We start from the raw sequence: 16246 nt of genomic DNA on the forward strand, positions 1-16246 counted from the left end.
GCCTATGTTATATTAGTCATTTGCATTTTATTTGGTGTGATTCCGGTTAGTTTTGAGAAAGTTATGAGTGTTTTGGTGTTTTCGATAATGGCTGGATAATGTGTTTTCTAGCTTGCAGAATTAGAACAGAAGTAGTGTTCAAGTGTGGTGTGATTTTGATAGTGGATTGTTTGAGATCAACATTAAGCTTCTTATCTTATCTTATCTCATATCTCTATTTTGTAAGATTGTTTCAGTAGTACTGATCAATCATTCTTGCTGTTCTTATTTGTAATTCCCACTGCATAAGTGGAAGAGTTTGGCTTAGTCGCCTTCTTGCTTTGTAATTTAGTTTATGTACTCAGTCCTCCAACTGAATAAGTGGTCGAGTGATAAGTTTTATGCAATTGTCCTCCCGCTGAAATATGTGGTAGAGTGATAGCTTAATGTAATGTCATCCCGCTGAAATACGCAGTAGAGTGATTGAGTTTTAGTTTCTTGTTATTTCCCTTGGCTGGTTTACCGCCAAGAGTTTGGTTTCTATCTGTTGACTTGTATTTTGTACACTGCCTAACACAGAATAAAATACCCAAGGGTACCTTATCCTCTCTTGAATAAAGCCTCTGAATGCTGAAGATGTCGCGAAAAGGATCAATCGGGATGACTTCAAGGTTCTTGTATGTAGGGTCTCTATGTGTGGATAAGCTCTCTGTGGTATGATGTGATTTGCTGGAATCACAAGGGGACTTACATTTGATGATTGAACGTTTGATCTACTTTGAATATTGCTGGAACACAGGCTCTTACTAGCTTAGACTTGAAAAAAAAAGGAAAAAAGATGAGGGCGAGGAGAGAATCTAATCCTAATACTAAGGAATGTAGGAGCAATGATTGATCTTTGGTGAAATTCTAACTAGGTCTTGTTTTGACATCGCAGGATCATCTCCACAAGGCTAGTGCGATCTTCGAAGGAAAGCTTTATGATGTTCAAATCATTACTGCAGGCATAGACACCATCAAGCTGATGCATATCAATGAAGAAGCGACAATTGAAGTTAAGCTTAAGCTGAATAATTCCAGTTGACTACGCAAGGCAAGTCTACAATCAACAAACTGCTAGTAGTATGGATATACAAATTTCATCATCAATCAAGCACATTTCTTCCACTCATCTAATAACATGAAATCAAATATGAGAAGTATAGAGACCATGCAAATTGTCGAATCGACCCATAAATTTCACCATTTCTTCAATGAAGTTTTACAAGTCTCTTACAACAACATCTTGGCAACAATCTTTGCCTTCTCTCTCTACTCTACTCTAATTGCTATTCTATCAACTATATTCTAACTCTTCCAACTATCTTCTAACTCTCTAACTATTGCTAATTGCCTTTACAAAATGAAATGTCGGGGCTTATATAGTGCCTTCAATACAATTCGATGGCTTAGATCAATTCGAGATCAATGGCCAAGATTCAACAATGAAAACCCTAATTAGGGTTTGTTACAACCATTACATAACATTTAATGCTTGACCAATGATAAAATTGTATTGCTTGGACACATGTCCTCTCTAGAAAATTCCACCAATGGATAGCTAGGGTAGGTACATCGGAGTTTGTGCCACCTTCCATGAGTTAGGTACATTGAATCTGGAAATGCTGAGGTGGACCACACTGACTGGAGAAGTGATGACTAGGATGCCACCTCGTCTAACACTTGTAACTTGGTAAATACTCAACTTGATGTTGTTGAGAAGCTAGCTTTAATTAATTCATCTGGTACTATCTGCTTCTTCAATGAACCCTTTGCTTTGACTTCTTGTGTCCTTGATGTGCAGGACGATTGATGTACCTTGCCTTGGAATACTGGATTGGAGAAGTCGCCCTTGATGACGTTAGTCCAAAGAATGTCGTCCTTGTCCTTGCTTGATCGTCCTTGATCTGGCTTGATTTTCCTTGAGGAGAGTCTTCCGACTTGTAGATCTTTCGAGCTTGGAGTCGCCATCTTGATACCTACACAACATTTCAAAATTAGTAACATGTTTTGCAACGTGGAAATATAGACTAGAAAGAGGATTTAAGTTTTAAATTAGGAAACCTCATGATAAATCTTTGAATTATCATTTCCTAAATTTAACTAAGCCACTTGAAATTGAAAATTGAAAATTCAAAATTGAGACTAGGAGAATCTTGCCATACCTCCACTTGAGAACTAAATCTAAGAAAAGATGCAAAATTAAGCAAGTTTGCTAGGCAAAATGTGGATCGAAGTCTTCAAAATGTGCTTCTTCTATCAACTTCACCACCTCTAGCCTTCAATGCCTTGAGGAAAATTCGCTCCACCTCTGGCCTTTAACAAAAATCGCTCCTTCCTAGACCAAATTTCGCACCTTGTTGCTCTTCTCCAAATCACACTTGAGTGAATGAGTGAATGATGGATTAACATCGCTCAAGATACCCCCACTATATAGGCGCTTACCATTTCCCATAGGCCGACTTGGAAAATAGGCCAAAAATAAATAAAAATTTAATAAAAGAAGAGGCCGACTTTATAAAAACATTAAATAATACCCCAAGCGCCCCAATTTTATTTTTGAATTAATAATAATTAATTTTAAATGCCTTTATAATTAAAATTCAATTTTTTTAAAGGCATAAATTATTTATTAAATGTTTTGCGCACTTATTAAATGTCATTTTAATTTCAAAAATATTTCAAGGTTTTATCGAAATTGGCATTTAATGTGTCATAGATGATATTGGCGCCTAGGCATGGCAAGATAATGGACATCAACAAGATCGCTCTGGTCCTTGGGAGAGGGACAGGAGCGCCCTTACACTTTAGCCTTGCAATTCTTGTTTTCCACGTTCAATACCTCATTTTTGACGTCCAAGATGGCATTTTTACTTAGAATTTCGAGTTCAATTTATTCGATCTTTGAAATGAGTGCACTTTAAAGCATTTTCGCCCTGGTCCCTTGGTGAGGGACAGGAGCGATTTCATCTTTTGTCCTTGGTTTTTGTCCTTTAGATCGCCAAATCAAGTTTGGAGGTAAGCAATGACCTTCGTTCATCTCTTCTATGCATGTTCAACCCGCTTCTTCAAGGCAAAAACATGCTTTCCCAAGATTTTCGTTGTGGTCCTTGAGTGAAAGACAGGAGCGCCATTTAGTTGTTTGTGCAAATTCTTGATCTCATCGTCCTTGAATTACCTTTAAGGCACAAAACATGCTTTCTCCATTTTATCTTAAGTCGTGAAAATGAGAAATGGTATTTCAATCGTTAGGCTATTAGGCATGTTGAACATTTCGCTCTGGTCCCTTGGAGAGGGACAGGAGCGCCCTAGCCATTTTTCATCAACTTGATGGCCTTTGTTACTTCATTCCTCCGTGAAACCTTTGAAACATCATTTTGACCTTGCGTCTTGACTTGGATTCGTCCGAATTTGGAGAGGAAGGTTAGCTAATGTGTTTTTCGCCCTGGTCCCTGGGTGAGGGACAGGAGCGATTTTGCATTTATAAGCTCACTTGTGTTTTGCTAGCTTCGAAAATTATCTTCAATGGATCGATTGCGTCTTCCTTCACCCACCTCAAACGCAAGACTTGCCTTCCTTTTGCCAAAAACTTGTCTTGAGGGAAAATCGCTCTGGTCCCTTGGAGAGGGACAAGAGCGCCCTGGCCTCTATGAGCTCATTTATGCCTTGTTAACTTTCAAAACTATCTTCAATGGGTTGATTACGTCCTCCTTCATGCCTTTGATGTCTCAATTTGCCCGAACAAGGTCAGGAATGACTCCACTAAGCTTTTTCGCTCTGGACCCTTGGTGAGGGACATGAGCGATTCGCCTTGGACCCTTGGAGAGGGACCGGAGCGCTTTTCGCTCTGGATCCTCAGTGAAGGACAGGAGCGAAATTTGACTTTTTGAACTCTCCATCAGGATAATTTTTATGGAATATAACATTTAAGTATAAGATATACTTTAAGTTATATTCCATATATACTTTCAGGATGTTTGAGAGTGGTTTCAGACCTCTAGGAGTTATATAGCAAAATCTAGTTTTTGGAGGTTTTTTCAGTTTCCAGACTTAGTCAAATTTCAGGATCAGGGCATTCCAAACTTAGCCAAATTTCAGGATCAAGACTTTCAGACTTAGCCAAATTTCAGGATCAGGACATCACTCAAGCCGGACTTGCTATCCAATTGATCTCCCCAACAGCACTCAAAATGCAAAGGCTAACTAACAAAACCCTAAAAGACCAAAAAAACAAACCCTAAAAAGCAAAAAAAGCAAGGGTCCCCATTTGCAATGGGGCGATGTGTGAAAACGTCACAACACTATCCTGCTGGATAAGTAGAAGGGGCTGCCTTGCCGCCCGTGCATTGTAATTTCAGTTTGATTTATGGTGCTAACGATCCCTGGAACACCGTATGCTCTCACCCTCCCAAATTGGGTTCTCAATGAACAAAAGGTGGAAGGGTTCCCTTTCAGCAGTTTGGATTATTTCTCTAACCTTAACGGGTTATGGTGTTTGCTTGTAACTCTTATTGCTAAAAACAAAAAAATTCTAAGGGGAATATTATAGTGGTATCAGAGCCGGTTTTCCTGTCAGCTTGTGTGTTCAATTGATCTGAGCACAAGTTCTCCCTGCCATCCTGTTGGTTTGTGATTTTTTGGGGTTGCATAACAGAGTTTGGTAGAATGTCTACAACAGATAAGTCTATATTTGAGTTGATACAAGAATTGATCATGCTTATGAGAGATCCTGACATTAAAAGGGCATATGCAAGGATTATTGCGAAATCCAAAGGTTTTAATGGAGAAGTGCACATGACACATCAAGATGACTGCGAGCTTGAAGGAGAAACCTTGAGACATGAGGAGTGTGTGTTAGAGTCCCAAATTACTCCTCTAGACTTGCATGTGGTTGGCAGTGATAAAGATCAGTTTGGCAATAAGAACAAAATAGCAGTTTGGAAACCTCATTTGGAATTTATCCAATGAAGGTCTTGAGACTAATGACTTCACAAAAGATGTAAGTAGAACTATTGTGCGGGTTGAGTTTGCTAAGGAAGAGCAAATGAAGATTGAAGAGGATACTGTCATTGAGATTATAGAACCAGCTATGATAGATCAGCCACAAGGAGATGTGAATTCTTTTGGTTACCCACTAAATGAGTTTAGCATTGTTTCATCACCTTCACCTCATCCTGGCAAGGAGACAAACCATAGTTTGGGATTTGATGATTATGATGATGATGATGTTGACCAATTAACTAAAAATAATAATGAGACGAGCTGTGAAGAGGAGGTACATGAGACTTGGGGCAGCCATGGAGTCACTGCTGATAGGTATGACAAAGATTCTGATTTTGGTATTAATCATAGCAGCAATTCACTTTCTTTGGAAAATCAGTTTGTGATTTCCAATGATAACCCATTGTTTGAGATGGGTATAGAGAAAACATATGACAATCCACTTTTTGAGTGGGAAGATGAAACATCACTTGTCTCTAGTATTGCTCTTGGTGAGAATAGGAATGTGTGGAAGTGGAAACTAAGAGAAGATTCAAGATCTAATTTGGAGGATGCTTGGAGCTATGGTGAGCACTTTTTAACTAAACAAAGTAATCAGCCTTTTAGCATTTGGGATCCAGGTGTGAAAGAAACTAAGTTTGAAGAGGATCCAATATGGGATGAATTTACATTTGATCTTAATATTGTATTGGTTTTAAAGAACAATGTTTACATGGAAGATAGCATTGATGGTGTTGATAACATGACCGATTTATCAATGCATGTTGCTGATCTTGAGCATAGACATAGTGACCTTGTTGATCTAGAGTCACAGTTCATTATTGAGGGTGATAAAGAAGAGGCTCAGGTGATTTGTGACAGCCTAGAAGACTTTGATGCCCAGTGTGATAGTTGTGATTCTGGTATTCATTATAACAGCAATACCTTTGCTTTGCATGATTATGATTGGAAGAATGAATTTTTGGTGTCTGCTGAAAATGAAATACACACTCTATCTAGATTGGATGACATTAGAAGCCTAGTTGAAAAATTCATCTTCATGACACCAAGAGATCAATGTGAACAAAATGTTCCCCTTGCTGATTTGCACATGATCAAGAACACAATGGAAGGAATAAAATTGGTTTTCTTACACATGATGCATGATAGAGATGTTGCCACCAAGTTTGCTGATGAGACTTTGTCTTTGAATAAGCAATTGAGGGGAGAGGTTAGTGAGCTCACCATTGAGCTTGATTCCACTAGGCTTTCTTTCAAAAGTATCCAAGAGACACTTCTTGAAGCAAATGATCAGCTTTATGAGGCCAAACATTTAAGAGAGCAAGAGAATAGAGAAATGGCCAAGGAGATCAATCTGGTAATGGAGGAACTTGATTGTTCCACCATGAATTGATCCATATGGTCTGTAATATCTCCTCTATCCTCCATGTTTATGCTTCTTTGTTCACCACTTGTTGACAAAGATTCAGGACTATTATTCAATAATGATCCTTGGTGGATACCGAAGATATTGGAAGTTGTCTCACCCTCCGGGACTTGGGCAGGCTTCCACTGTCTTCTTATCTCCCTGTTATAATCTCTTCTCTCCCTCTCACTCATAAACCTTCACAGGCTGGCGGTTTACCAGCTCTGATTCGTAATGTCACCTGTAGAAACACTTAAGTTTTGCCTTATATTCAAAAGATTAAATCCTCAATATTACAAGGAACCAATCAATCTTGAACAATTGTATTGAATTGTATAAGTGGATGTATATATTTGTTACTTAGATTTATGAACACTTGTATTCTAATCGGAGAATAATGAAGCCAAATACCCTTATAGTGGAAAGGACTAAGTCTGTTATGAAATCTGAATTCTTTTCCAAATAAGAATCTGATATGATCATTGAAAGGTCTTTGAGTATCCACGAACTTAGCCCGTCTCAATGCAAATATCATGGAGTAGAGGGAGAGATTGCATAAATATATATATGTGTATGAACAAGTGAGTCTTCTATATATGTGATCACTGTTTCTGATTGATATCTTTGTGATCATGAGCTCATAAAAGCATAAGAGACAATTGCTTCTATCTGATCGCCTTCCCTGAACATTAACTTTATACACATGCGATGTCTTCTTGATGCCCTGCTTGAACAATATCTTTGTACTTGTGTGTCTTAGCCTTGCAAATGGGGTGAGTGAACACCACCTCTTCCTCGGCTGTCTAATGGCTCTTATAGAGGGCTTTAGATCTGATTTGAATATATAAAACCAAATTATATGCTTTTTGATGAATCCTTGATCCTCCTTTGATAGTCATCTGGTGGGCATGGTGTGAGGAGTTATATCTCTTCCATCATGTCCCTTCAAACAATTTAATCACATATTTAAGCTGTCTTAACCTTTGTTTACTAATAATGCCATTAATTAACTAATCCATTCTCTGGTTGAACTGTTTGTTCTTCTCCTTGACAGTGATAGTCTTACATATTAATGTATGTCCCATCCATGGAATGCCTTTGGACAAAGACATATGCTTTGTGCAATTTGTCCTAGCAAGCAGATGGGGTTATGACTTTTCAGCATGGGTCACCAAGCTCTTTGATGCATTTCATGTCCTAGGTGCACCTTATCAATTTGTTTTCCACTTTTCATGAAGACTTGGAACAGTTTTGGATGGCTAAAGCCATGATAGAGTTTGCCAACTTTACGTCTACCCTTACCATCAAGTCTTAGATGCTGATCACTTAAGAGTTTGCCACTTTTTGCCTGTCTTAGGCAGAACTTCCTCATGGTAAAGCCAACTCAAAAGTGCACCTTGTTTGCTTGCTTTTTTTTTGGTAGATATTTTACCACCTACAATCCAAAGTGGAGAATTAGGTGGAGAATACCATTGGCTTTGCCATCAAAATTGTGTGCCCGTGGAGAACACATGTGGTAGAGCTGTCTTAGGTGTGCGCTTGGGCCTTATTTTCCACTTTTTTTATGTAGAGGCGGATCACACTCAAGTATTTAGCAAAAAGAGGAACTTTGGGAGGAGATTACTACCATTTTGTCACCTTGCTGCTTTGAAGCCTCCATAGCCTTCTCCATTTCATACTCCTCCTTTACATTTGGGTGAAATCTTGATTCATTTTCCATGTCGACTTAGCTAATCTACTGAATCTTGCTTCCTCACTCTTCTTATCCTTTGATTTTCTCAAACATCATTATTTCTCACTTCTTATTAGCTTGAGGTGAACATCTTTGCCTTGCAAAGTTGTTATTTTGAGAGACGAGTTCAAAACCAAGTCTTGCAAATTGTTAGTTTGTTGTATTTTCTTGTATTTCTCTTTAAGATGTATGAAACTAAGGTATCAAAATGATATTATTTATGGCCGGCTCATTTATTCTCCTTTAATGAGAAAGTTAAGGTAACATTTATAAATTGTTCCCTTGTCATGTAAATTTTGAAAATCTTATATTTGGTGTCAATACTTTTTTCTTGGGAGGGATGCAACATCAATGTTAAAAACTGTTTGGCTTAGCTTCCATGGAACTTTCATAACATATTTTCCCTCAAAATTTGCATTTGCATTGTTTTGATATAAAATGGCGAGTCATTGATGGAGATCCATTCATTATGTCATTTCTTTGGGCAGTTATGCTCTCTTCTCATTATCTTTCTTTGATATCTAAGACTTTAAGGTATTAAACAATACTTGTATATTTGCAACTACTAGGACGTTGGACATAATCCTTAGGCTGTTATACTGTCATCTAATTAGATTCCATTTTTTATCAAAGGTCCTAGTCTCTAGAGAATACTTGTATGTTTACAACTACTAGGGCTTTGGACAAGGCAAAGGCAACAAAAACAAGTTTAAAAGAGTTTTAATGTATAAGTTCATAACATTAAACTTTATTTTCATAATACTGTACTTATTTTGCAGCTTGGATTCGACTCTCTGTTTTTTGGTCGAATTGATTACCAAGACAGACAAAAACGAAAAGATCAAAAGACCTTAGAGGTTGTATGGCAGGGCTCCAAGACATTTGGTGCATCTTCTCAGGTAAGCAATATCGTTCTCTAACAAATTCTTTCTTGTTTCATGAAAGAAATGTACACCAAGTTTTTAGATTGTAAGGAGCCTTATGTGAATGCATTTACAAATATAATGCTGCATAAGATGTAACTGTACAACATACATTTCTGTCTAAACATAAACAAAGTTGTTTGTAATCACTTTATGTAAAAGAAAATAAAATGTATGCCGATCCATTAAAAGAAGCTAGAATATTCTCAATAAAAAAAATTGTTTGTAATCGCTTTATGTAAAAGAAAATAAAATGTATGCCGATCCATTAAAAGAAGCTAGAATAATCTCAATATAGCTTTATTTGCACTAGTGTAAAACATCCAAAATGGTTGTACAATGCAAAGTATGTAGGGGAACGCAGGTCTACTAGTGCACTTTACCAAGTTTCATGATGGTCATTGACATAATTTATTCAATTTTAGTTTACGTGCATCTCAATGAAATGCTCTCATATCAAATAGAACTAAATAAGTGCATATGGGGCCAAACGTTATATTTGGATAAGAATATTTAACAATTTGTTGTTACTATCCCAAAATTATATAACAATGTAACTTATGACCATGTCACTAATACCAACAACATGTACCCTTTATTTTTTCTCATAATGTGTAGTACTGATATGCTAGGGCACAAAGTTAGATGCATTTGAGAATTCAAGCAATGTGTGTGCCTCTAACTAGTTTTAAATTTTGAGAAGGTTCAAAGTTGAGGGCTGCTCTCGATAGGTTAATTGTTACATTATATTGATTTTTTATGTTTGCAGTTCCCCACAAATGCACCTTTTCTTTACATAATTTTTCCCCTGCTCATTTGTTTTTTGTTTCATCTTGATTGAAAAAAAAATTCTTCCATGCACACATTGTTTTATGAAGAGATGTATTTATGTTCTGTTTAACATCGTAAATTCAAGAGAAAATGTTGGTAAGTTTTTGTTGTTGAAAGGGATGTGTTGACGTGTCTAAAATCGCTGAACTTGCGATTTCATCCGGCCAACGTAGAATAGAATGTACTCGCTGAGTATCCTATCCTCTTTTGAGATAAGCAGATCCCTAATGCTGTTTTTTGTTTGATCAAAGGGGACGACCTCAAGGTTTTGATTGTCAGGTCTTGACTGCGGGATTACTTAGTGGTCAATGTGATTTGTTGGGAGCACAAGGGGACTTACGATTTGCAACAAGCTGGTCTGCTGCGATTCTCGAATTACGTAATAAAGAGCAAAAGGAAAGGGTTAGGAGATCTGAAACTAACAACATGGGTACGTGGGTAGACGGATTCAACATAACCAATTCCTGCTTGGCTAGAATAGCTCACAACCTTGCAGGAACGGTGCAATCTTCAAAGGGACTTGGAAGATTTTCAGACTGGAGACGCACGACTAGGCACCCAATTCTGGCGCAGCTCAGACGGACACCTGCAATTGAACTAAGCACAATTAAAGGCTCAGGTTAACCATACAAAAGGATACACAATCAGTATATCCTCAATGGTATGAGCCTGAATCTATCAAATACCTGCACACCCAAAACAGAAAGATCTATCTAAAATGCTGAGAGAAACCATGCAAACAGGATGAAAACAAGACAATAAACACCAAATCAATGTTTATATATTGATTTCAGCTGCCTATTACAACAATTTCTGCAGTATCTCTATGCTACTGCTTAAAATCTAACCTATTCTAACTCTAAAATCTAACTCTCTCAACAGAGTCTAACTATCCAACAATCTCTAACTATCTAACCCTTTACAAAAGAAAGGCCTCTGCCTTTTATAGTTTTACAATTTTGAATCAGAGGCCAGGATGGACTGCATCCAAGGGTCCTGATCTACCTTCTAGAAACTAGCAGCCTTAACCCATGCCCATTAAATTCTCACTCATCCATTCAACCACAATTTCAACTACCTGCCACTATTTGGCTTCAATTTGAGTCTATCCGGTAGTTGGACATAACTGTCCACAACTGACTTGTTTCCCCTTTCTTTCAAAATATCTGAGTGGGAATTACAAGCAGTTTTACGCTAAAACAATTTCAGTTTTTTAGAAATTGAATTCCTGGAATCAAATCCAACTGTGTGCTTTTTCTCGAGAAGGCTTAAACTTGCAGCATTCATAGTGTTCTTTGGTCTTTGGTCCCGGTGGTGGACTTCATCTTTGTTCAGCGGCATGGTTCCCAATGTTTGGTTGCTCTCGCACTCCTGCAGCGCATTCCCACATCTTTTTCCTTTTCCAGTCTTCAGCGCCTGGCCTTGATTGCGATCCTTCTTCGATTTGTGTTTTAGGTCTTTCTCCTGGTTCTCTAATGACGTCCTGCGACCTGCGAACGATCAATTTCATTTCAATAAATCAATTTGAAAAATTAATTAATTAATTTAACAAATATTAAAATTTAACGCCTGTAGGGTCATTTGAAAATTTTCCAAGTTTTAAACGCTTTTACTCCTTCCACGAATTTAGTTGTTCCTGGCAATTTCGGGCAAGAGGGGCGTTCAAAAAGTTTTAAAAAACTTTGACATTTTCACCCCTTTGGGCACTTTTGCAAACTTTGGGATTTTGGAGTGTTTTGCCAACTTTCACTTTTTAACATTTTGGCTAAAAGTTCCGAATTTGGCCATTTGATGCATTTTTGCCTACTTTTCACTTTTCACATTTTCACTTAAAGGTCCAAATTCGGCCCTTTGGGCACTTTTGCCAACTTTCACCTTTTAACATTTTGGCTAAAAGGTCCAAATTTGGCCATTTGGGGCTTTTTTGCCAACTTTTCACTTTTCAGATTTTCACTTAAAGGTCCAAATTCGGCCCTTTGGGCACTTTTGCCAACTTTCACTTTTTAACGTTTTGGCTAAAAGGTCCGAATTTGGCCATTTGGGGCATTTTTGCCAACTTTTCACTTTTCAAATTTTCACTTAAAGGTCCAAATTCGGCCCTTTGGGCACTTTTGCCAACTTTCACTTTTTAACATTTTGGCTAAAAGGTCCGAATTTGGCCATTTGGGACATTTTTGCCAACTTTTCAGATTTTCACTTAAAGGTTCAAATTCGGCCCTTTGGGCACTTTTGCCAACTTTCACTTTTTAACATTTTGGCTAAAAGGTCTGAATTTGGCCATCTGGGGCATTTTTGCCAACTTTTCACTTTTTTGATTTTCACTTAAAGGTCCAAATTCGGCCCTTTGGGCACTTTTGCCAACTTTCACTTTTTAACATTTTGGCTAAAAGGTCAGAATTTGGCCATTTGGGGCATTTTTGCCAACTTTTCACTTTTAGTGCGAGTTTTGGCACTTGGGCGAGTTTGTCAACCTTGGCACTTTGCATTCTTTATCTCCTTTGTATCCCTTGGTGAAAATCGGCATTTCAACTTCATTGCAGGCTTTAACTCTTTCTTCACATTTAGGCGACTCTGCGAGAATTGTGGAGTTTTAAGTTTGCAATATGGCCTTAGAGGCCGAATTTGGTTTTAGCGGCACTTGACCCTTCATATCCCCTTCCTCTTCCGCAAAGATAGAAAGGCACAAACTGGGGGGTCCCTGTCCAAGACGGGGATGGGTGTGCGATTCGCACAACAGGATGATTATATCAGCCAACATTGATGACATTTGGGAGGGTAATGTAGGTGTTTCATAACCATCATCAGGTGTTCTTAGCTTTTATTCAACCTGGTTTATGTTTCTTGCGGAAGAGGATAATTGATAACTTAATTAATGAAGTTTGTTTTGAGAAGTTTCATGTAATTGATTATATACAATTGATGAACATAATGCAATTCCATGAGAAACAATCTAGATGTTTGCCATTAGTGTTGACTTTGAGATAGATAAATTGTGATGGTTATTTTCTGATAAATGTTCATCCTTTCCCCTCAATTTATATGTTGATACAAAAATTTGGCAGACTGAGATTTACATGATTGGTAGGTTGCTTTTTGATAAAACAACAATTGATAGATTTGTAGTTTTCAGTTGTATTAGAGTGGTGCATAAACAACGTGGTGGAGAGTTTTTTTAGATTGATTTGGGATCTTGGTATCTGTAGAAGAGGCTCAATTGGAAGGAGTTGAAGGATTGAGATGCAGTTGCTTGAAGACAAGCAATTCTAGGGAGGGTGGACTGTAATTTATGCTTTTCAAGAAAAAATAGTTTGTGAATAAGTAGTCTATTTTTCATTTTTTTTGTAGGCTAATTGGTGGTCAAGGGAGAACTCCAAACTTCTTGGAGAGAACAAGATTGGTAAAGGAGTGGTTTGGTTCTTGACATCGAGTTTAAGTAGTCTGGAGAAACCTCATGATACTTTCAGAATTGATTTTCGACTTTTTGGGAGCTCTCCAAACTTCTTGGAGAAGTATGCTATTTTTAGAAAGTCACCCAAACGCTTTAGTTCATCATCCGAAGACTTCATGATCAATTTGGTATGGTTACAATTGCAGAATTATATCATTTTGATACTTTTCACGACCTGGGTAATTTATTAAGTTATTAAATAATTATTCACTCAAGTTATCTAATGTTGAAAATATTAAAAAGACATGTTTAATAATTCATTAAAAAGGTGTTATAAGTTGTGCTTCAATTTGGAGTCACCGATGAGCGGCGAAGTGAAGTTCTAGTTTTTTGGGTTGCAAGGAAGATTTTGGATGTACTTTGAGTTGATTATTGGTGGCAGTTTTGCCGATAAGAATAAATAAATGTTTTGTTTGATAAATGACAATTTAATGGTTTGTAGTTCTTAGGTAGTTGTTAGTTGCCAATGGTTGGCACCCTTAACCAACTCCCAACTACTATATAGTCCTGGCTTGTATTGGGAATGGGGACTCTATTATTTGTACACATTACATGTTGATAATAAAGTTATATCTTTCGGCCATATAAATGTATTGTTTCTAAATTACTGGGTTGAATATGACCATTGCTATATTTCTATTTACTCTGTAAGTTAAAGCATTCACTGAAGGGAGTTAACATTTTGGCTTTGTTGCCGATTTGAACTTGGAGATGGGAGAGTACCCGAGAGTGGCGACAGGCATGGCAGAGTAATGGGCCAATTGTTTGAACAACAAGTACTAGTAATGGAAAGTGACAATGAGGAAGAAACATTGAAAGGTTGGTTGATGCAAGACTTGGTAAACTTGTGGGAAGTTTCGGTCGATCAGTACGTGCAGAGGGAAGCTCGGGAGAGAGCGGTTTGTGAGAGCTCAGTACGCAACAAACTCTTAGTAAATCACATGGTCTTCAATCTTCTCGGGAGAATTCGAGGATTGTTGGCACAATTTGATTGAACTGCAAGAACAACAAGAGGAAAGGAACCGAGAGAAGCATTAGCAACAAATATTGCAGCGATACAAAGAAAGGACCCGTAGGGAGGAAGAAGAGCGGGATGCTAGTAGATGTCGTTCCCCCAACAATTAATACCCCTACAACCAAATAAGGACCGACATGCTAGAGACATTCAAGAGGAGGGGGAGGGATAAAAGTAAGGAGATATCTCCACCTGACAGAGCAAAGTGAGAGGGGACGATGATCACGGGGAATCGTCGAAAGTTTGGAGAGTCCAGTGAGAAGTAGGAGTCAGAGTGTCAACCGAAGCCATAGTCAAGAGAGAGAAAGAACATGTACGCGGAGTGAGTTGGGAGAGGTTGCGAGAAACTTGCCACTCCCAGATGACGAAGTAAGCAAATATCTCGCCAATCAGGCAAGTAACCAAATCGTACACTCGGCTTCAAGCGAAGATTCTGAATCCACAAACAGTACTAGTAACAGTAGCCTATCTGCACAGTCGGTACGTGACGAAGGGGAAGAAAGGAACCTCCAGATTGAAGTAGCTAAACTTTTTGAAACAAACTTGCACTGTATTAAGAACCTATCCCTCACAAAGGAACCGAGAATAGGGGGGTCTGAGCCGAAGACTCTAGGAGGAGAGAGTATAGAAACAAAGAAGGTGACCAAGGTGTAGAAAATGCATAAGGTGGATGCATAGAGAGCTTGCACATGGTGAATAGTGCAAGAGAGGCACAAGAACATGAATGAGAGCAAGATGGTCCAATCTGGTTGGGTACGCACGATACCTTTTGAGTGAAAACAATGATGAACACAAAGGAGAAGCAAAAACTCCCAAAATTCACAAGGGATGGATCGAAGGATCTCGTATGCAATCGCAAGGCTTGTATAACAATATGGGAGGAAAATGGTTAGGATGAATAAGAATATTGGCTGAAGGCATTTCCCACCACCCTACGGGGAATTGTCATCGACTGGTATACAGACCTAGCGGATGAGCACAAGGTGGGATGGACTGAACTAAAGAAGGCATTTCAAGAGGAATTCAAACTGCTGAGAGATGATAATGAAATTGTTGCTGAAATTTACAACACTAGAAAAGGGAAGAACGAGAACGTATGAGCATACAATTGTAGGCTTTGTTAGGATTGTAAATTTTGGCATCTCTATCTCGAGGAATTTTCCAAATTTTGTTATATCCTTTTAGCCGTTGGGTCGGGTTTAATTTTGTGATTTTAATTCTGAAAGGGTTTCTTTATTTGCTAAAGTTTTATTTGTCATTTGGACCCTTTTATGTGTTGTCCCCTTAGTCCTAGGGCCTTAGCGACCCCTTATACCCTTGCTTTAAGTTGCACGTGTCAAATCTTTGTGTGCTTGGCTTAATTCCCATGTCCCTGCAGGTTGCTTTCTCATATTTTTGTCCAAACATCGGGCCCACGGGTAGTGTCCATCAGTCGCATGAAAGTTCATCCCGTGGTTCCACAGTTTGTCAATCATCCAAAATACAGTTGCCGCGGGTGTGCAGTTTTGGTATTAGTAAGGGGAATAAAGTTCCGCACTCCCGTGGTTCACTTTTGAGTTTTCTTTCTAAGTGCGTGGGCGAGCGGAGTCATAAGTTATAGCTTCCCATCTTCCCACGTCATGGTTTGATGAGAAGAGATAAGCTTGGTGGGCTCGTGGGGTAATTTTAACGTTTAAGGCTTAGCGAGAGCATTTCATCCCGCATCCCCGGGAGTAGGTTTTATGGAAGTCAGATAGTTTGGCGGACTCGCGGGAGGTATGTGTTACATATTTTTCACTTCTAGTTGAAAAATATTTTGAGATATGCTTGTTTTTACAAAATGGAACAAGTGCGTATTACTTCTGCTATTTTGCATTCCAACTGCACTAAAAAA

The 16246-nt window shown here is 38.3% G+C and overlaps 1 protein-coding gene across 6 annotated transcripts in view; it reads left to right on the forward strand.

The window, feature by feature from the left end:
- LOC131075948 (alpha-mannosidase) overlaps window positions 1-16246 on the forward strand; it is a 318620-nt gene that overhangs the window by 40259 nt on the left and 262115 nt on the right. For all 6 annotated transcript variants that reach the window (XM_058012933.2, XM_058012930.2, XM_058012932.2 and 3 more), the window contains exon 5: window positions 8936-9055. In XM_058012933.2, coding sequence (XP_057868916.2) covers window positions 8936-9055 — 120 coding nt within the window. The remainder of the gene's footprint in view (window positions 1-8935; window positions 9056-16246) is intronic.

The sequence above is a fragment of the Cryptomeria japonica genome, chromosome 9, assembly GCF_030272615.1.
Source record: "Cryptomeria japonica chromosome 9, Sugi_1.0, whole genome shotgun sequence".
NCBI classification, from domain to species: domain Eukaryota; kingdom Viridiplantae; phylum Streptophyta; class Pinopsida; order Cupressales; family Cupressaceae; genus Cryptomeria; species Cryptomeria japonica.